Source organism: Aspergillus bombycis, assembly GCF_001792695.1.
Source record: "Aspergillus bombycis strain NRRL26010 chromosome Unknown contig00046, whole genome shotgun sequence".
Taxonomy (NCBI): domain Eukaryota; kingdom Fungi; phylum Ascomycota; class Eurotiomycetes; order Eurotiales; family Aspergillaceae; genus Aspergillus; species Aspergillus bombycis.
In genome coordinates, this window is record NW_019170048.1 from 193460 (window position 1) to 214279 (window position 20820).

At 49.2% G+C, this 20820-nt stretch overlaps 11 protein-coding genes across 11 annotated transcripts; 4 read left to right on the plus strand and 7 right to left on the minus strand.

Annotated features, from left to right (window-relative positions):
* Positions 1-1063: 1063 nt before the first annotated feature.
* Positions 1064-1861, minus strand: ABOM_006676 (uncharacterized protein; the record flags this gene model as incomplete). The annotated part of the gene is made up of 1 exon (XM_022533805.1): positions 1064-1861. One exon carries the CDS (start codon positions 1859-1861, stop codon positions 1064-1066), a length of 798 nt encoding a protein of 265 aa, XP_022388813.1.
* An 836-nt stretch (positions 1862-2697) lies between these two features.
* Positions 2698-3014, minus strand: ABOM_006677 (uncharacterized protein; the record flags this gene model as incomplete). The annotated part of the gene is made up of 2 exons (XM_022533806.1): positions 2698-2891; positions 2948-3014. The coding sequence occupies 2 exons, from the start codon at positions 3012-3014 to the stop codon at positions 2698-2700; spliced, it is 261 nt and encodes an 86-aa protein (XP_022388814.1).
* A 722-nt stretch (positions 3015-3736) lies between these two features.
* Positions 3737-4748, plus strand: ABOM_006678 (oxidase ustYa family protein; the record flags this gene model as incomplete). Its single annotated transcript, XM_022533807.1, has 2 exons — positions 3737-4046; positions 4177-4748. The coding sequence occupies 2 exons, from the start codon at positions 3737-3739 to the stop codon at positions 4746-4748; spliced, it is 882 nt and encodes a 293-aa protein (XP_022388864.1).
* A 1332-nt stretch (positions 4749-6080) lies between these two features.
* ABOM_006679 (putative aminotransferase) lies at positions 6081-7394 on the minus strand (the record flags this gene model as incomplete). Its single annotated transcript, XM_022533808.1, has 1 exon — positions 6081-7394. One exon carries the CDS (start codon positions 7392-7394, stop codon positions 6081-6083), a length of 1314 nt encoding a protein of 437 aa, XP_022388821.1.
* Positions 7395-9095: 1701 nt separating this feature from the next.
* Positions 9096-10343, minus strand: erg6 (sterol 24-C-methyltransferase; the record flags this gene model as incomplete). The annotated part of the gene is made up of 3 exons (XM_022533809.1): positions 9096-9990; positions 10046-10080; positions 10137-10343. The coding sequence occupies 3 exons, from the start codon at positions 10341-10343 to the stop codon at positions 9096-9098; spliced, it is 1137 nt and encodes a 378-aa protein (XP_022388830.1).
* Positions 10344-11147: 804 nt separating this feature from the next.
* slt11 (Pre-mRNA-splicing factor ECM2) lies at positions 11148-12367 on the plus strand (the record flags this gene model as incomplete). Its single annotated transcript, XM_022533810.1, has 2 exons — positions 11148-11288; positions 11354-12367. The coding sequence occupies 2 exons, from the start codon at positions 11148-11150 to the stop codon at positions 12365-12367; spliced, it is 1155 nt and encodes a 384-aa protein (XP_022388829.1).
* Positions 12368-12607: 240 nt separating this feature from the next.
* On the minus strand, positions 12608-13084 carry ABOM_006682 (LYR motif-containing protein; the record flags this gene model as incomplete). The annotated part of the gene is made up of 3 exons (XM_022533811.1): positions 12608-12702; positions 12779-12955; positions 13012-13084. 3 exons carry the CDS (start codon positions 13082-13084, stop codon positions 12608-12610), a joined length of 345 nt encoding a protein of 114 aa, XP_022388828.1.
* A 488-nt stretch (positions 13085-13572) lies between these two features.
* On the plus strand, positions 13573-15071 carry ABOM_006683 (putative ribosome associated DnaJ chaperone Zuotin; the record flags this gene model as incomplete). The annotated part of the gene is made up of 3 exons (XM_022533812.1): positions 13573-13624; positions 13848-13960; positions 14028-15071. The coding sequence occupies 3 exons, from the start codon at positions 13573-13575 to the stop codon at positions 15069-15071; spliced, it is 1209 nt and encodes a 402-aa protein (XP_022388827.1).
* A 473-nt stretch (positions 15072-15544) lies between these two features.
* Positions 15545-17230, minus strand: ABOM_006684 (proline permease PrnB; the record flags this gene model as incomplete). Its single annotated transcript, XM_022533813.1, has 1 exon — positions 15545-17230. One exon carries the CDS (start codon positions 17228-17230, stop codon positions 15545-15547), a length of 1686 nt encoding a protein of 561 aa, XP_022388834.1.
* A 654-nt stretch (positions 17231-17884) lies between these two features.
* ABOM_006685 (flavin-containing monooxygenase) lies at positions 17885-19573 on the plus strand (the record flags this gene model as incomplete). Its single annotated transcript, XM_022533814.1, has 1 exon — positions 17885-19573. One exon carries the CDS (start codon positions 17885-17887, stop codon positions 19571-19573), a length of 1689 nt encoding a protein of 562 aa, XP_022388833.1.
* A 397-nt stretch (positions 19574-19970) lies between these two features.
* Positions 19971-20776, minus strand: ABOM_006686 (SDR family NAD(P)-dependent oxidoreductase; the record flags this gene model as incomplete). Its single annotated transcript, XM_022533815.1, has 3 exons — positions 19971-20158; positions 20225-20363; positions 20423-20776. The coding sequence occupies 3 exons, from the start codon at positions 20774-20776 to the stop codon at positions 19971-19973; spliced, it is 681 nt and encodes a 226-aa protein (XP_022388832.1).
* Positions 20777-20820: the final 44 nt, after the last annotated feature.

Sequence of the window (20820 nt, forward strand, 5' to 3'; positions counted from 1 at the left end):
CGTTGCCCTGTATCTTTATTTAGGAATAGTGAACCCTTTTCTCGCAACTTAGGGCTCGGCGGCTGTCACCGGAACCTCGATTTAACCTGCCGTAGAAGGGTCCACTCGAACTCTCAAGTCCCGGGAACCCCACTGTCCTTTACAAGCACTTCCACCATATAAGCAATTGAAAAGGGTGCGAAATTCATTGCTTCAAGATGTCGCAGATACAGTAATGATATTCCGGGTAAATGGAGTGCAACGGCCTGCAATTACCGCTCCGACGCGCACATTTCACCTATCAGTACGTACAAATTCGAGAACCTACCCTTTGCTACAAGCTATACCGCGTGTACGAAGCGTAAGCTCATAAAGTCATAGACTCTTAGCAAAGCAGTGAAAGGAATTTCAACTTGATGAACTACTTTAGCTCCCCTCTCGAGCATCAACTTGAATGGTTCCAGTTGTTACCTGTGAAATTAAGGTCTATCCTGGTTGTCTGTAAATGTATTATTGGTGCAAAGCGCAGACTAGATCTAACGAAGCTTGGCTTAGGGGTTGGCTCTCAGTCATGTTGATTAAACTTATCCACCCCAAAGAAATCGTGATTTCATCCTCAGGTGCAGTTGTGCAACGGATAGGCTACAGACCAACTCAGGAGTGCCGGGTTCGCGTCTTGGTGTTTTGCAGACTTGAGGACCAATGATCTGATATCATACACTGCCAATTAACGTCCATAGACACTTGTTCTGCATGCATATCAGGTTCTTACACACTCTATTCCCATTTTATAGATTACCCTACTACCAAGTCGATATCTCACAAGTTGACGACAAGCAAATTATATCATTGGACAAGAATCCCTGGCTGATTTCCCTATGAAAATATCTGACGAATAGGCATATGAGTTACCTGGCCGTATAAAAAGATAATCTCGGACTAGGTCTACAGCTATTCCTTCCCCAAAAGCACAGAGCAACGCAGAATTATGAACAGCAACAAACACATACAGATCACGGTAGCAACCCTCTGGTTATATTGTGAGGATCTGAAAGAATAATACGCCAATATGAATCCCTACTCATCATGCCAGCCTTGTCTTATCTCCATGATCATGCTTATGCTTCTTCGCAGTCACGATCACATCTGAATGAAGCGCCACACCAGCCTCAGTCACGATAGTATCCAAGGAGTCCCTTTTCAAAGACATCACCTCACAATGATCCAAGTGGGCCAAGTTGTTATACCGATGCTCAATGATTGTCCCTTGTTCCACAGCCAGAAACATCTTCTTCCAATAATAGGCACAGTGAACAAGATGCCACTGGTGCGTAGTGAAAAAATGGCCCCCTGTTTCAGGCAGCATGGAGACCTCTTTAAGGGATAGCAGTTGCGTTTTATTCTTGTTCCCATAGTACGGCCAGCTACCATCTGGGTTCGGACCCGCACGTTCAAAGCGATCGATCAGCTCATCATTCCGGCACGCCGGCGGTAGCCAGGCTGCGGCGAATGAATCGTACCGACACCCGTTGGCAATGGCCTCTGAGACGGTTTCGCCACAGTTGCACGATATTGGTCTCAAGGATCGAAGGAACCAATAGACTTGGTATCCTATGTTCATAAGACCAATGCCGGCAAGGAGTATGAGGAAAGTTTGTTTGATGGAGGCCCGGGAGAAGCCCTCACAACGACATGGTCGTTTCGCGCGGTCGGTCGTGAGGTAGGCCTCATCGATGCCATTTTCTCGCGGTCTACCTTCTTCAGAGTCCCGCGGGAGTTGAGAGCAAATATCAATACTCGGTCTGCCGCTGACTGGCTTGTATTTCACCATCGGATGGCTTTCGGTCTGTATTTTCAACAATTTGCTTCCGCTTCCGAGCATGGCAGACTTTTTTACATGAATAGGTTGCTTGCACTAGGCAGTAGCTTAAGATGGACGTGTTCGTGCCTTCCAATGGTGGTAGAAAAGGAGGAGATGGGAGACGGGGTGGCTAAAGGATCGTTTCTTCTACTCACTGGTCATCTGCCTTTCTAGACGTACGAGATACGTCTAACATGGCCTGCTTATACTTGCTAATAGTAAGGTTAGGGGGTCTCTGACCGACTCTGACATTCTTCTTCGCAAGTCACCAATTGGAGCCCCTTACCTGACCTGAAATTCAGAAGTGGTGCAAGCCTGCCTTGCGCAAGGGCCAATGTGACACAATGGCCACCAAGAATTGCTCCAGATGAATGGTCGGACTTTACAACTGGCACGATACCACAGGGCTTAGTGCTATGCTTGGTGACACGTGAAACATACGTCTAATCAATATACGTTTAATCACTCGCATTCTCATATATAACAAACTGTATATAGAGCAAAGCTTTGTCTAAAATTGATAAAAAAGGCCTCTAAGAACGTGACTTGCCTTGGTTTACGTACAAGCATTATCCATATGAGACTTAATAGACTAAGATAATTCCGCAATGCTGAATTCGCAGTGCCATATTCCATAGGTAGATAACTAAAGGCGAACAGACATGTGAACAACCATCGAAATGACAAGTTAATCATCCAGCCAGGCCTGAGCATCTCTGAAGCAAAATGAATAGACAAAATTGAGTAACAAAGAAAAGGATCGTATAAAGTTTGTTGCGAAATCATCGGCATCATCGGCACATTCCAAAGTCATTCATATTGTCGTAAATTGGCGCTCTGAGCTTCATCGAGATGATTCAAGGATAGAAGGGAATGGCCTCGGCGTCCTCACTGCGCTTAGGATAGAAGGGAATGGTCTCGGCGTCCTCGCTGCGCTTAGGGTAGAAGGGAATGGCCTCGGCGTCCTCACTGCGCTTAGGGTAGAAGGGAATGGCCTCAGCGTCCTCGCTGCGCTTAGGATAGTAGGGAATAGCCTCAGCCTCCTTCGCAGCTAAATATAGCGTTAAGGGTAAGGATATATCAGGAAATACAGGAAGGACCCCTTACGAAGTGGAGATGCTATGGCTAGTGGAAGACCGATGGCGAGCAGCACAGTAAAAGCTTTGAACTGCATTTTGGATTTTTTGAAACAGCAGACAGGATATAACAGGCGGAGATAGGCCGGACCGAGTAGTAGTAGCGTTTTGTTAGAACTTATATTAGAAAGATAGTTCGATTTCTAACACCATGTTGCCCACGAGGGGCCTTAACTTTATACCTTGGATCTTGGTCACGAATATCTGTCACCCAAGACTTCCAACCGGACCGTAGTGGAGTTAGTGTAGACCCTGCATGGCACGGTCTGTCGAGCCTTGCTGCTGAAGATCGCTCCTTACGTGAAGCTTCCCTGTTTCTTGCGTTTTCCTACAGCACCATTCAATAAACAATACAACGAGGGCTTTTACAGGTGTGGTGTCACATCATCATCACACCCCCCCTCCTTAATTCATCCAGCATACGGAATTCGTAAGGAACGAGGTCACCTGGGCTGGATTTCGTCATTATTGGCGTATGGCAACTACTTCGGCGTCCATAACAGCAGGTCTGATGCAATTTCGAGCACATATTGCATCTGTAGCCAGTTTTCTCGGACTCACCTGCAATCTCCAGTTACTCAAATCGAACAGTAGCATATGCAAAGTCGAAAATCTTCAATGCTTACTGGGTCCCTTTCCGCTGCGGTGAACAAACAAGAAACCGCAATCCAACCTTCCTTTTGCGGTAGGGCACTTGAAATATGAGTGGATATGCTCTCTTGAATATTGCTCCCATCTTTCAATCAAGCAGAAATGTTTCATGTCGCACTTCCAGCTCAAACAGATGGCAAGGCCCTCCCTCGATGAGGAGAGCAACCTTTGCAAGGGTGACGGTGAAAGAGATTCTGAGAGAGGTCTTTTAAATGACTCTCTGCCGATAGAGTCAGGAAAGTGTTGGCCCTGCCCTGGTACTGAAAGGAAGAGACCTCTCTCCTGGAATCTTTGGATCATATGTTTGAACATCCTGATCTTCTGTGCCTCGATTCTATTCCTCTTATCACCACTGTCCAGCCGGGCCTGCCTCAACCATCTCAATGATCAGGACAAATGGAAAGCGACCTCGTATTATGGTAAGCTGATGGTGCTAAGAGTGCCACAAACGGGAACACGGACTAAGGCATTACTACAGCCCCTATACTAGAGAGATTCGATATCCCGCGGGTCGTACTAACGACCAACGGCTCGTTGTATGACTCCGAGCCGCCCTCTATTATGCGCATGCCCCAAGCGAAGAAGCCGATGCAGAATGGAGCAGGATAAGCTCGGGGGTCTTCCCGATCCTGATCTCAGCGGAAGAAGTCCGCAAGCTAGGCAAAGACCCGGCACTAGCAGTCCGAGTCCCCGATGAATTCGGCTATGGCCCAGATGCATACCTTGCACAAACAGAAGTTTTCCATCTCCTTCACTGTCTTGATATGCTGCGCAAGGAAATCTCCTATGAGCACTATTATTACCCAGAGTTTGGGAACAACCCACATGCCCAGCACACCGCCCATATTACTCATTGTATTGATATCTTGGCCCAATTTATTAAGTGCCAAGGCTCTGTTGACGTGATTCTGTTCAACTGGGTTGGAGGCTGGACCCAACCCTTCCCAGACTTTAGGAACAAACATGTATGCCGTGACTTTGAGGCTTTGCTGGCATATGTGAACGAGAATTCGCTTGCAACAGAAGTCTTCCAGGCTATGAAAGAGCCGCCCGATGGCTATCCAGTGCAGCCGGATCCTTCAATAGCGCCATTCATTCCTACAGCTGTTCCTGGACATTGATGTAACGCCTTGGTTTTCAAACAATACCATTGCTTATAATGCTGCGCAATGCAAGGAGGTATGCTGTTCGAGTGTAAAGCTAGTAACATAAAACAGAGCCAAAACATATACTGTGATAGTCCAGAGCTGTTTGACAAGGTACAGATGGACTAGATATCGTAGTTGTCACCAGGTTCTATAGCTGAATGCTGCCACATATCTTGCCGGGAATGTACAACAATTATAGTCATCTGTGGTTCTGGCATTCAGCTCTTTGCTAGCCCGGAGCTTTGAGAACTGAGTAGATGTAGGATAGGCGTCCTGATCAATTATGCTGTTTGTTCTGAACTTTGAGGGCCGACCCTATGGTATATCAACCAGGCTTTCATTCGTTTCCTTCGCAAACAAAATACATACTCAGGGTCTCTGTTAGGCAGAAACAAGGCCAGGGCAACTACAGGAACTGATAACACAAGCCTGGAGGGCAGCAATGCAGATATATCCAAGCGAAATCAGTAATCATGAAGATCCCAATGGCTAAGAAGACGAGCCCAAGCACATCCGCATACTACACATAAATATGAGCAACCACAAATGCATTGCAAGTGACACTGCATCTCAACTTACTACCTGATTGACGAGCAAGTGCTCGGGAGTTCCCCACGCGGAGAAGTCACCCGTAACCGAGTTATATAGAGATTCAATTGGAGACGCAAAATGAAAACATTTGTATGTTGATATAGGGGAATATATCGCGTATCTACTTCAGGTATCCGCTGGCACGGCGTCCATGCTTGATGCCCAGCTAGAAAACACGACTCTCGTAAGGGCGTCGCGATATGGACTATGGAGATGTGGGGAAACAAGCAATAGAGCCATACAATCGTGCATTAAAGAGGCTTGGGATGTGTCACCAAGCAACGCTAGAGCGAAGGTAGAGATGAGAGCAACGAACCTTGAGCTGTGTGGCGGTTGGGTTGATACAGTCACATCTTCAAGAGTAATCCACTGTTTTGAGAAAGCAAGGCCCACATCAACTTTCAACGTATTGCAAATATGCAGATAAAGACTCCAGTGCCGAAAACATAAAGTAAGCAACCCTTATTCGTCTTAAGTCAGGACAATTTCAAGGTTTTTCTGTGAATCCCTATTGCATCCAAGGCCTCCAACATATCCTCTGTTGCATTTGTCTCCTCTACAGTGTAGAGTCATACCTGCAGGAGGAAGTTGGTAGGTTCGCTCTAGCCTCTTCTGTCTATTTTCTAGATAGCAAATTCGGCTCTTTTCTGAATAATGAGTCAAGCGGCGGGTTGTTATGGTCGACAATGCCGCCGTTTAGGAGGAAGAGTCATCCTAGGCCTCGAGCGCGGCCATGATTCTTCGTACAGCCTCGCTCAGATACTCTTGGGGCTGTGAGAAGACTATTCTATACCATCCACCATGCTCAGAACCGAACAAAGAGCCGCTAGCTAAGAAGACTTTCTTCTGCAGTAAGAGCTCCATGACTGTTTCACTAACATCCTCATCGTCTTTGACCTCAGGGTGGAGTTCGCGGTACTTCTTCCCCAGATTCATCCAAATAAAGAATGCAGCATTGGCTCCAGTCGAATACTCGATCCCGTTGCTCTTGAGCTGCCTCGCAACGAAAGAATAATTCTCCGAGAGCTTCTCGCGGTTCAACCGAATATATTCATCAGTGAAATCGACGTCTTCAAGCAGGAGAGATACCAGATGCTCCGAGACCCCCGATACATAAGAATATAGACCAACATTCCTTAATGCTGCTAGCATGTCACGATTGGCTTGTGAGATAATAACGCCCAGTCGGAGACCATTCGCACCAAAGTCCTTGCTCACGCCCCATAGTATATGAACGAGCTGGGGATCAATGATGCCTGTCAGATCGAGTGAAAGGGCGGATTCGAAGTCGACAGGCTTCGGACTCTCGTCGATGGTGTTCTTCCACACGGACAACGCATATATCTCGTCACTAATGAAGTGCATCTGGTATTTCTGGCAGAGTTCCATCAACTTCACTAGCACGTGTCTGGGGTAGCATCGTCCTAGTGGATTATGAGGATGGCAAAGCGCTAGCCCCTTTACCTTTCGTCCTGTCGTTTCCTGGAAACTCAACAGTGCTTGTTCATACTGCTGGACGGCCTCCAAACTGAACGGATCACAGTCGTCGAAGCTTACAGGGATAACCGTTGCTCCAGGTCTCAGTGAAATATCCGGTATGAACGTCCCATAGTACGGTCTTCCCAGAAGGACTCCCTCGCCAGGTTCTGTTATGGCCCAAGACACATGCTCGATTGCCGACGAAACGCCGTTTGTAATGAACAAATGACTAGGGTCCACCGCATGCAAGGGGTGAAAGTGTCTGTTGATAAAAGCGGACACCGCACGTTTTACTCTTGCTGACCCAGTAGGGCCATCATTATACGTGAGTAGTTTCGCAGGCAAGTCGAGTTGCCGGTTGAGGAAACTCAACAAGTGATCGTGCATCAGAACATTCTCGGCAACGCCCACATTCACGTATCCATTCGGGTTTGTCTTTTCACACCATAGGTCGTTCACCACGTCCCACATCAGGTTCTTTGATCCTGCTTCTAGGGCGCTCTGTGCCCTTTGGGAGATGGTCGAATGTGTTGTCTCTGGCTGCGACATTGTGGACGGTGGAACGCTTAGAGAAAGTGAGCAAGAAGAGAAAGAACTGGATGTATTGGGAAACCAAGCATCACGTATGAGAGGCACTTCAGAAGATTTATATTGCGGAATATCAAAGTTCCCGTCAGGCTGAGTCAAGTAGCAGAAAGAGTTTGGGTATACTTCCACAACCGATTTCGGCGTTATGACGGTTATGGACGGTTACATTCGGGTGGATCTCCGAGGAATGACCGAGTTTTGTTGTCCAACGGCTTTGAAAAGATGGAAACTCGTATACTACCTACAGCCTATTTGCCAGGTGCTTGAAGCTGTGACAATTCGCGTTGATCAATGAGCTAGAGTTGCACAAGCTATGTCGCATTACGTGGTAAATTGAGGGTGGTGATTAATGACGACGCAACAGTCTTGATTCTAATGGGTCTTGAACCCCAGCAAAATGAAGCTGGACCCTGGAAGTCCTGATATCGAACATAACCCCAACGGTTCGTACGCACTTTAAAAATGTTTAACCTTTGTCTCCACTTCAAAGCCCGAAGGCCGAGAATGTTCTCGGCGATCGGTGATTGCACCGAGTTGCCGACGAGGCATCACAGTGAATCTGTCAAATACAAGTCTAATGCACCCCTATTTTACCTTGAAACGTTCAGATCTGGATATATATAAGGACTACAGCAGACTTACGGTTTCCCTCATAGGGGCGCAGTGATTACATGTATTCTTTTGATTACTTTGGTCCGGATACATCTCAGTTTCTACTGGCTGCAACGCGTCACGCTACGTAATATGTCAGATCCTATCAGGTATTTGATAAATCAAACCAGAAATATTAGTTGAACAAAATCCAGGAGAATGAATAGATTGGGATACGTAACCATCCATGGGGGCGTGTGAGGAACCAATTCCAACATATGGTGGGAGACATTCTATATATATTTCGGCGTAACAGCTGTGGATCGAGGACCACACTCCAGAAAGCTTTCAGCTTAATCTCTCCATTTCGAGGTCAATGCTTTATTGAAGCAATACTAAGCAACCATCTTAGCCATAAGCATGTGAGTTTCCAATTAAGTTTAGTTTAGTTTATTTTTGTTGGGGGTTCAATAATGTCACGTACGTTATAAATGTACACCACTAACTGGATCACGTATGGAGAAGTCTACAACTATATGGTCTAAGCATCCTTCACCGTTGCAAATATTTGTGCAAGAGGCGCGAAAACATAGTGATTGGGCAAGGGTCGCGCAATACTCTTTTCGCTTGCGAAGTATCATGCATTTCTGGATATAGGTAAAGAACATGGTTTTAGTATGAAATTGGTAGATTTTAGACGGAACTTGCCCGTGTCTCAAGATCTTTGATCAATACATGATAGGAATTTTACTGCGGCAGACTGACGGTTATGGAAACACATTTTGCATGAGCATAAGGAAATACGAACTCAAAAAGATCATCACCATGGCGCATTCCCAGCAGTGACTCGTTCAACGTCCGCCAATTCGGACAGCACATCAGATGAAAACAAAGAAGCATAGCGTCCCACGGCGGTATGTAATAATAATGACAAGGGGAAGAAAAGTAAGTCAACAATGGAAAACATAACACCGAATTAAAGAAGATACTCCGCCACGTCTGTAAGTGGGATGCTGGTACGAAAGAGGTATTTATACAGACGTTTCACATAATGCAAATTTTGAGAAGCATTTACTCGGGTTTGCGTCCAACCATCAGGTACATGGGGGTGAAGAGCTTCTTCTCACCACCCGCCACGAGGCAGTCTCCTGCCACCGCCAAGCTGTCGGCGGTCTTCTGGGTGCCCTTGGGGGCGAGTCCAACGGTTTCCAAAGCACCGACGAAGCGATGAGCGATACCACGTCCCCACCATGTCATGCGAGCAATCGTGAAGAAATCCCAAGGTGAGGTCATGTGCTTGAACGATCCAGCAAGAGGGTAGTACCAAGGAATAGCGTCCGGACGGTCAGCCAGATCTTCATTGTGAAGGACCTCAAAGCCAGCGTTCTTGAAAGCCTGAAGACCCTCAGACACCTTAACCATGTTGGAGATACCGTCTCCCTGCTCGATACCCAGACGGATCTTGCGGTGCTCGGCGTTGTCATTATCATATTCATCGGTCATAAGCCACTCGTAAACACCAAACACACCACCAGGCTTCAGCACACGGAAGATCTCCTTATACACACCCTCGAGCTCAGGAGCATGGCAAGTAGCCTCGATGGCATAAACGGCGTCGAATGAGTTATCGGGGAAGCTCATTTGCATGAAGTCACCCTTGACGAAGCTCAGCTTGTCGCTCAATCCCTCGCGCTCAGCATAGCGGGTGGCACGCTGAATCTGGTAATCATTGTTGTTGAATCCGACAACGTTGGCATCGGTGAATTTGCAAATCTCGCGCGCGGGACCGCCAACACCACAGCCAACATCGAGGACCTTCATACCACTCTTGATGCCCATGGTGTGAGCCAGATAGTGTTCATGACGGGCAATGGCTTGGTAGAAGGGCTCGCCCTGGGCGAAGCGGCAGAAATGGAAGGAGGTACCCCATCCGTATTCATACAGATCGGTCGCCAGGTTGTAGTAGCTGAAGGATGTCAGAAGGGAAACCAACATTGTGACGCTGGGCTTGGGGTACGTACTGTCTGGTCAAGGTAGCATACTCCGCACGGCGAGCCTGTCAAAATCGTTAGACCACATCTATATGAGTTGTACAGTTCAAGTAATCCATACCGCACGAGTCTCATCAGTCTCATCGGCGGCGTCCTTGTTATCCCAGTGCTTAAAGTATTCCTCAACCGCAGCCTTTTGCGCAGCGGCATCCTTTCCTCCAAGCATGGCAGCGAAGCCGCCCTGAGCCTGGGAGGATTTTCCATGGAGGACGCGATTGAACTCGGCGTCACGAGTATGGTTCTCTTGTTCCAAAGTAGCAGGGGCCATGGTGATAAACAATTGGCTTCGGTCGTGTTGAAGGTTTAAAAAAGGGGTGAATTGGTGAAGACAGGAATTCGGCAGGACAGCAATGACCGATCGGGGAACTCCTGAGTGATTTATACTCACGAAGAAAAAAAAAAGAAAGGAAGAAGCCAAATAGCTGGATAGGCAGCAGAAAAAAAGAGAGACAGAAATGAGAAAAGAGAAGGTCAAAAATAGAGCAGCGAAATAAATTCAGCAAGCAAACAAGATCGACGGAAAGAAAGGAGGCGGAATTGCGACGATTTGACACTTCCCCTGCCAATCAGCTGGCCAGCCAACCACGCAGCGGCAGGCTAGGCCGAAAGGGACCATCCGGGGTTCTGGCCCTCGCGCCGGAAAGACCTTCTTCCGACACGGCGTTAAACCCCTTCGAGAAGGCACATGTGAGAAACCGTCGTATTCCGCGTATTCGATATCCATGGAGATTAAAATCCACATTGATTTGATGTTGCAAGCTGCTGGTGGACCCTGAACAACGTTCGCTTGGACACTTAATCTTCAATAATAGATTCTTATCGATGCGAAGCTCCCCACATACGCATTTACCTCGAAAATTTCCAACTTCCGTGCTCCGTCGAACCTATCACGTGGGACTTTACGGTTATGTCAGCAAGGTAGCCACCTAAGCCACATAGCCCAGCCACAGCTAGAACAAACGCTGCTATCGATAATCATCATTCTTTTGCCGGTCATTGAACGCCACCAACTCATCACATCCTTTTTGCTCTGGGTCCCGCGCCGTTTGAGCTAGGATAGCAGCACACCAATATGCCTCCTCCGCAGATCAAGCAAGACTTGAACCGATCAGGATGGGAGACAACCGATTTTCCCTCCGTTTGCGAAACTTGCCTGCCCGATAATCCGTACGTGCAGATGCTGAAGGAGGATCATGGCGCAGAATGCAAAATTGTGAGTCGGTCCCGCTTGTAGAGCTATGCATTGCTTTAGGTTCTGCTGTGCTAACCGATGAAAAGTGCACTCGCCCTTTCACCATATTTCGCTGGAAGGCAGACCGCACGGCACGCACCAAGAGAACCGCGATTTGCTTAACATGCGCACGTCTGAAGAATTGTTGCCAATGCTGCATGCTCGATTTGTCATTTGGACTGCCGATTGTCGTCCGTGATGCTGCGCTGAAGATGGTTGCCCCGGGCCCCGAAAGCACTATCAACCGTGAATACTATGCACAGGAGCACGAGAAGGAAATCGAGGAAGGACGCGGCGCGGTCGAAGCGTATGAGAAAACAGATGAGAAGGCGCGAGAACTCCTCAGGAGACTAGCAAACAGTGAACCCTATTATAGAAAGCCTCGTCAACTCGAGGCGCCGCAGGATGAGGAGAGCGAGAAACCGTCGACACACACGCCGGTGGTACACAGCCGTTATGGCAATGGCCCAGGACCCATTCGCACGGCTGAGAGTAGGAGGGGTGCGCCTTTGCCTGGAAGAGGACGCGGAAATATGCGTGGTGGCCGTGGTGGTCGTCCGTTTCCCGGCACAGCTCAATTGCCGCCTTCCCAAGAGGATATTCTCCCCCCTGCGGATCCTAATGTTACGTCCCTCTTTGCCACTGGTGTTGAGGACGACCTTCCCGAGCATACTTTGCGTACCTTTTTCTCACAGTTTGGACAGCTCCGCTCGTTGGTCTGTTCTCATCGCGCTCATTCGGCGTTTATTAACTTTGCTACTCGCGAAGGTGCCGAGGCGGCTGCGAACCACTGCCAGGGCAAGGCTGTCATTCAGGGCTGTCCATTAAGAATCCGTTGGGGAAAGCCTAAGCCATTGGATAACATGGACCGCGACGAGCGTATGAAGTACGCCCGTGAAGGCCGCTCGGCCGCGACGACGGTGAGAGCCTCGGGCTCAGGCAACAAAGCGATCACCGCCGCCAGCGAGGATCTTGGTAAACAGGGAAAACCCCAGAGTTACGCTGTCGCCCCGCCCCCAGGTAGTGGCGAGGTTCAATATACCAGCATGTCTGGTGAATAATTGCACGTCGACATGTCCATATCTTCTCCTTATATTGTTCTTGGGAATCAGGAGGCATTACTTGTATGTTCAAAGCAGGCGTTGTTATGCGTGTCTATTTCACTTTGTTACATTCATATCTTCAATCGAAATACCCCAAAAGACGCCGAAGGAGAGAAAAGTTGGGTATACTATAATACAATGCAAAAATGCTGGTGTTATCATGTGCATCCTTCGTAGGAAGCTACCACTCAGCGACACTTATGCCGAACAAGCCTTATGAATCTTGATGTCCTGGCCTGCATGCTTAATTGAATCATTGTCACCACGCTCGATATCATCGTGAATCCGAAGTTCTAGAAGCCGTATGGTTAGCCACCATTGATATCCAACGAATGTAAACCATTGTGCGATTAAACCGGTACGACATACCCCACTTGGCGGCTTCATTGCCCTCCTCTTTTACTCCTTGCACAATGTTGTGCTTCAGGATGCTGGCCACTTCGATGGCATGGTTGATCTGCATGGGCGTATCGATGCCGACACGCTTATGTTCGTCAAACTGGCGGCGTGCCTCTTGACGAGCGGCGAGGAGTACACGAGTATCCTCTATGAGAGTGATCGTTAGCCTTGCAAAGTGTTGTCGAGCGAAGTATAGTACTGACCATGGAAGGCAACGCGGGTAGCGCGGAGAATCTGACGGTAGGCGCCGCGGGCTGAAAGGGCTGGGGCAGTCATTTTGTTGTTTTCTAAAGTAGTCTGAGTCGAAAGCTGCTTGGGAAAAGACTTTAATCGTCTGATATAGTTCTCTTTGTGTTAAATCCCGGGCTTTGCGGCGATCGCAGTATGATTCGAAATTTTGGCGATAATGGAATTGAGTCGATGCGACGACACAGATAGCAAACCAAAGAACAAAGACAACGTCCTTTTATAGAAGAAGGCGACAATCGACGACTAATGCCAGACTCTGGGATACCAAGTTGGGAAAAGGAGATAGTTCTTCGTTCCTGACCTGATCAATCCATCGCCTTCGAATGACCTCCGAAACACCCGCCGCCTGATTGGCAGTCTGAAAAGCGGGAAGTCGGGGCAGAAAAAATAAAAAACGGCCTCTCAATTTTCTGCCCATCGGCCCCCCCATTCTTATCGCCAGCACACAACTTGGGTATCTTTCCCTTCTAAATTCTCCGAAGCACATCCAAGACAATTGCTTCGATTTAGTCAAAATGACTTCTGTCCAAGTCGTCAACGTCTCTTTGCCCGCCCTTTCTGAGGCTGGTCCGCCGAGAAGGATTTCAAGGCCGTGGGCACTCTTTCTGGTGCTACCCAGAGGAACCTGGAGCCTGTTGGCCCTCACTTCTTGGCCCACGCTCGTAGAGTATGTGTGCACTTTTCCTAGATTCGGTGGTTGGGTTCATAGCGGCTCTCACTATCAGATTTCAATATATCGAATCGGTGTTAACAGCCATCTAGAAGCGTCATCACCGCACTTTCTCTGAAGACGAGAGAATCCAGGCCCAGCAGAACGTCAAGAAGACTGAAGACGAGGAGGATGACGAAATCTCCGAGGACGAAGACCCCATGATGCTGTCTCGGGACGCTAAGGACTGGAAGGTATGTCCAATGCCCTCACTACGTATGTACATTTTACGTTTAAAACATTCTAACATCTCTTTCACAGAGCCAAGATCACTACGCCGTCCTTGGTATCACCAAGTACCGTTGGCGCGCCACCCCCGAGCAGGTCAAGCGTGCCCACCGCAAGAAGGTTCTCCGCCACCACCCCGACAAGAAGGCCGCTCTGGGTGACCGTGACGAGAACGACAGCTTCTTCAAGTGTATCCAGAAGGCCCACGAAGTGCTCTCAGACCCCGTCAAGCGTCGTCAGTTCGACTCCGTCGATGAAGCTGCCGACGTTGAGCCCCCCAGCAAGAAGGAGGCCGCCAAGGGTAACTTTTACAAGCTGTGGAACCGTGTCTTCGACTCTGAGGGTCGTTTCTCTAGAATCCAGCCCGTTCCTAGGTTGGGTGATGACAACAGCACCTTCGAGGAAGTCGACAACTTTTACAACTTCTGGTATAACTTCGACAGCTGGCGTTCGTTTGAATACCTCGATGAGGATGTGCCCGATGATGGTGAAAGCCGTGACCAGAAGCGTCACACCGAGAAGAAGAACGCCAACGCTCGCCGCAAGCGCAAGAACGAGGACACTGCTCGTCTCCGTAAGCTCGTAGACGACTGTGCTGCTCAGGATGAGCGTATCAAGAAGTTCCGTAAGGCTGCTCGTGCCGACAAGGACAAGAAGCGTCTCGAGAAGGAGGCTGAGGCTAAGCGTCTGGCTGAGGAGAAGGAGAAGGCTCGTCTGGAAGAGGAACAGCGCAAGAAGGATGCTGAGGAGGCCGCTAAGGCTGAGCGTGAGAAGAACAAGAAGGCCAAGGAGGCCGCTAAGAACGCTACCAAGAAGAACAAGCGTGTTGTCAAGGGCTCCGTCAAGGAGGTCAACTACTTCGCTGATGGCGAGGCCTCCGCCGCTCAGGTCGACTCCGTCCTGACCGACGTTGAGCTTATCATGAGCAAGATTGATGCTGAGGAGCTTGCCGGTCTGGCCGAGCGTCTTACTGCTGCTGGCAAGGATGCTGCTGCCGTCAAGAACGTTTACGCCGAGGAGGCTAAGAGGCTCGTTGGTGCTGGTAAGCTCAAGGAGGGCGAGACCAAGAGCTTCTAGAGGACTCATCTAGAAGGTACGACTTTGTTATGAACATAATGCATCTCTAGCACACGGTCCTTTGCTAGAGAGACTCGTCAAGCGATATGGGGCATAGCTTAAAAGCGCATGATCACGATCTATAGATAGATAGATTTGGTTTTCGAAAGACTAATGGAGGCAACGATTTTGATGCATCTCATATTCTCATCCCAGCTAGCGATTATACAATGTTATAGACCCATTGACCCATTACCGCAGTCCCCAAGTCATAGTGTAGCCCTCCATTCTTTCGATACCAAACCCAACCCTCCAAAAGAACATCTCGTATATCCTATGCCTAATCACAATAGCATGTCATTAGCCAAATGAATCGTAGTCTCTTCGCACAAAATTGCATATTTATTCATTGTCTCATGTCTCGTTACAAATAAAAGTAGTACACTAGCTAGCCCTAACATAAATACCACATCAAGGAACCGCTTTCTCACGAATCACGACCATATCAAAGAAATTTTTCTCCAAACAACATTCGATGTGCCTTTCCTTTCCTTCTTGATCGCGTCCATCCTCGCCCACGTCTCCGCCTCAGCATTAACCTCCTCAACACCGGACTTCAAATCTACCTCCTCGGGGTTATACACCCACGGATCCTTCCGGCCAACCGTCAACTTATGCCCAAAATAAATAGCCAAGAAAAGGGGAATCCCAAGATACGCCGTCAAAAACCCACTAGCGGAAAAGCGGCCGGGAAAGAAAACAGTAAACCCGTTACACAGTAACAGCACGGCAAAAACAAACAGACAGATCCAAGCCGCGACGGGCTGGATATGGGAACGGTAAGGCATGACAATACCTTGGGCATTGCAGGCCTTCCGGAAGCGCAGGAAGATGACACAGCATGTGAGCCAGGAGGTGTATCCGGAGGTGTTGGTGAGACTGACGAACCAGTTGAAGACCTCGCCGGCCTGCGAGCCGGCGTTGAGGTAGGCGAGCAGCGTGAAGCAGCTGCTGCCCAGGACGGCGTAGATGGGTAGCCCGTAGCTGTTGCAGCGGGTGAAGATCTTGGGCGCGTTGCCGGCGACAGCGAGGGAGTAGAGCGCCCGGCTCGACATGTAGAGGTAGGCATTGCCGGCGGACCAGGCACTGGTCAGGATGCATGCGTTGATAATGGAGGGGAGCACGCTGATGCCGGCGTTGCGGACTGCGATCACCCATGGGGATGCGTTGGCGTCGCCCGTGTTGGAGGTGAGACCTTCGGCGTTGGAGGGACAGGTCGCCCCCATGGAGAGGGTTCCGAGGATGTAGAAGACAACGAGCCGGCCGAAGTATCGGCGCGATGCTTTGGGGAGGTTCTTGCGTGGACTGCGCATTTCGCCGCCCGTGAATACCATCAGCTCTGGGCCAAAGAAGAAGGAAAAGCCGGACCAGACCCAGACGTAGAGAAAAGAGGTGAAGCGGCCGCCGCTTCCACCAACTATATAAGCATTCGTTGCGCCAGGGTCGTTCCAGTAACGGAATCCAAGTCGGTCATGAGTAGGCGCTCCGCCGAGCATGATGACGAGAGATAGGATGATCATCCCGATGATCATGACTACTTTGATGCCGGCAAACCAGAATTCGGCCTCTGCGTAGACACCCACTGGACAGAGATTGAGCCCTATGACGACAACTAGAATGACGGTGACCCATACAGCAATATGAACGTTGTTTGGCCAGTAGTTGATGACAAGGCTGGCCGCGGTGATTTCGTATGCGACGATGATGCCAAACGAGTAGAAATAGAGCCAGCCTAAGGCAAAGCCAAGGGATGGTGAGACATAGCGGCTACAGTAGTATGCAATCGAGGACCCGGGGATGGGAAGGTACGTGCTCATTTCGATGACTGCAGTGAAAACGCCGTAAACAAGAAGGGACATCAGTCCATAGGCAAGGAGGAGGAAGCCCGGGCCCCCAATTGCCAGTGCCTGACCAGCACCAACGAAGAAGCCTGTACCAATGGCACCGCCAATAGCCATCATTTGAGCATGGCGGGACTTAATATTTCTTTTGACTCCGGCCCGTTCAACATACTGGAACTGCTGGCCAGTTGAGCAACTTTCGACTTTTCCGAGATCAAGGGCCTCTTTCTTCCCAAAATTATCCTCATTAGCGTGTGATAGATCAGATGTCTCAGTCATTGCGAGAGATGAATACAATACGTCTAGTCAAAGAGGCAAAAGAGGAGAAATGAGTGTCAAAGACTCCAAGAAAGACTGTTCGACCCGGAACTGGGCTGTGATTTAAATGTATCTACTAGTCTGGGCATATTGCTATCTCGCGCCCTTCTACCGATACGAGACTTGGCTTATCATGAGGCCAGGGCCTTGTTTCTGGCAACATCTTTGTTTTGATAAGGCCATGACTTCTAAGACCTTCCCCAGACTCTGATATTGACGCTGTATCGCTTGATGGCTGGGCGGCCAATCAAAAGTCAAACTGCATTGAGAAAGTCTCCGCATCCCGTGACTGCGTTGCCCTTCCTCTTTTGGCGAGTCTGCATCATGCGAGCTTGCGTGCTATCTTTTCTCCGCTTGGCTCAGCCAAGAAAAGATGGAAAGTAAAGGAGATACCATCTTGTGGAAGCACACACCTACTGCAGGTAGTCTGCCACCTGATTCCGTTGCTCAGTGTGGGCCAGGACTGTAGGTAGAGTCCACAGTATAAAAGACGACATATAGACCCCGCATCAACAGGCCATCTGGCAATTTCTCATCTCCCACGAGGATATCAGTGACACACATACACACACACACACACACACACACACACACACACACTCACGCTCAGCAGAAATGGGTTCCGTCGGCGCACGAGAGCAAAACTACGACGTGTTGATAATCGGCGCCGGCCTTTCGGGCATCTACAGTTTACACGAGGTTCGGAAGAATCTCCCCTCCTTGAGCGTCAAAGTCCTCGAAGCTGGAGAAAGCGTAGGAGGTACCTGGTTCTGGAATTGCTATCCAGGTGCCCGGTTTGACTCTGAAACGATCTCCTACCAGTTCTCATGGGACAAGGAACTCTTACAGGAATGGGACTGGAAGGACACCTTCTCCGCGCAGCCGGACACTCTCAAATACATTGAGCGGGTCTGCGAGAAACACGACTTGTACAAGGATATTCAGTTCAACACTCGAATCAAGTCGGCACATTGGCAGGATGCGGAACGCACTTGGCTTTTCGTGGATGAGGCCGGTTTTCACTATCGTGCACGCTTCTTCATCAGTTGCTTGGGCGTTCTATCCAACCCGACACTGCCTGCGATCCCCGGTATCAAAGACTTCCAGGGTCAGTCTTTCCATACATCGCGCTGGCCAAAGGATTTCGACATGCAGCGCGACTTCGCCAACAAACGAATCGGAGTGATTGGTACAGGAGCAACCGGGATTCAAACCATTACAGAAACATCCAAAGAGCCCAGTATTCGATCGCTCACCGTGTTCCAGCGAACTCCTAATTGGTCTGCCCCGCTCCGCAACACCAAGATTACGCCTGAATACATGGAGAAGGTGAAGGCTGAATACGACGCTATCTTCCAGCGCTGTGCCTCAACCCCGACCGGCTTCCTGCATCAACCCGACCCTCGCAAGTCTTCTGAGGTGTCACACGAAGAGCGCGTCGCCCTATGGGAGAAGCTCTATGCCGAGCCCGGTTTCTCCAAATGGCTAGGAACATTCTGCGATACTTACACCGACCACGAAGCGAACCGACTATACTCGGACTTTATGGCGAGCAAGATTCGAGAAAGAGTGTACGACCCCATTGTGGCGGAAAGTCTGATTCCCAAGAATCATGGCTTCGGTACGCGACGGGTTCCCCTGGAGAGCGGCTACTTTGAAGCATTCAATCAATCAAACGTTCATCTCGTCGATTTGCAAAAGACGCCTATCGAAAGGGTCACTGCGAATGGGATCCTGACTTCGGATGGCAAGGAGCATGAGCTCGATATCCTCATCTATGCGACCGGCTTTGATGCAATCACTGGTGCTTTTAATGCGGTCGAGTGGCATGGAAAGAATGATCGACCGCTCATCGCCAGTAGCGACAATGAAACAGGAAAGCGTGCCGTCTGGCTTGACCACCGGCCGTATACTTATCTGGGGCTCATGGCTCCTTCTTTCCCGAATATGTTCATGGTGCTCGGCCCACACCAATCTTTTGGAAATATTCCACGGAGTATTGAACACGCAGTGCGGGTTGTGAATCAACTATTGCAGTTCTGTCACAATGAGGGCTACACCTTAGTCGAGGCAACTGAAGAAGCCGCGGACAGGTGGACCGAGCATGTGGTCGAGTGCAGTAAAGGGGCATTGTCGAACGAGATTGATAGCTGGATGACAGGAGTCAACACGAACGTCCCAGGAAAGACAGTTAGGAGTGTGGCACGATATGGAGGCAGTGCGATCGAATATCGTAAGCGATGTCAGCAGTCTAGAGCGGCTGGTTGGGAAGGGTTCAAATTTGCACGAGGTTATTCGCTTTAAGTACTTTCGGTTTCCATAGAATGTTGGTTGCAGGGTGTTTTTCAATGAGATCATGTCTGATATGAGTTGTCTTCTTTGATTCTGTTCTCAATAATGCTTAAAGAATTACATTGTTGGATTTTGCCCTTAACGAGCCCTCTCTAGTCAGTTTTTGAATTGCAAGGTATGCCAAATTCAGTGGATAATTGGACTGTCCACCACATTTCTCGCTCTATTATAACCAACAATCCGGGTCAATAGGTGAGCCTCACCTCGGCAGTATCCAGGATAATTGTACAACAAAGCTGTGATAATCACACCATTGTAATCAATTACTGTATGACACATGCATAAAGCAAAATCTAGGATGCGCATCTATGTTCTGATATATTCAATTTGACATCATGATTCCAGTACATCAGCAAAGCCAACCGCCATCGACATTATAAACAGTTCCCGTCACAAAAGATGCCTCATCGCTCAACAAATGCACAATCACAGTAGCTATCTCACTGGCCTCGGCCCGTCGCTTTTGCACTGTGGCTTGCAGGCCGCGCTTCACATCCTCCGGGTTCTCTCCCTGAGACATGGGGGTATTTACAGAGCCTTGGAGTCGAGTTAGCACTAATCATTACCAAGCAGCAACAATGGCAAAATAGATATAGCCCTCACCTGGTGCAACACAATTGACTCGTATATGTTGGTTTTCCTTCGCTGCCGTTCTCGTCAATCCAATCACGGCTGCTTTACTGGCGCAGTACGGAGCAACCCCAGGCGAGCCCATCTGGCCGAAGGCGCTAGCCGCAGAAACCTGTGGTTAGGACATTAGCTGAAGCCTTTACGTATCGTCAAGCCTGCAAACAGACTTACAATGCTGCCGCCGGCCGTCATTGCCTTCAACTGGGCCCTCAAACAGAAGAAGACACCCCGTGTATTCACGGCAAAGTTGAAATCCCAAGTTTCATCGGTTTCTTCAGTGATTGGCTTGGCCGGTGTGATGACTCCAGCCATATTGACGGCGCCGTCGAGCTTGCCCAACCTTTCTACTGTTGATTTGATCCATGAGTCAACTGACTGGCTGCTACGCACATCGACCACGGTGTACATATGCTTGTCGCTTCCGGTCAATGACTCGGTAGCCGCCTTGACCGCCGCTTCGTTAATATCAGCCAGCGAGATAATGGCTCCACGGGATGCGAGCAGCTGCGCTGTCGCAAGCCCCATGCCGGAGCTGCGCCGGTGATGGCGATCTGGTGCGAGTGGATGTG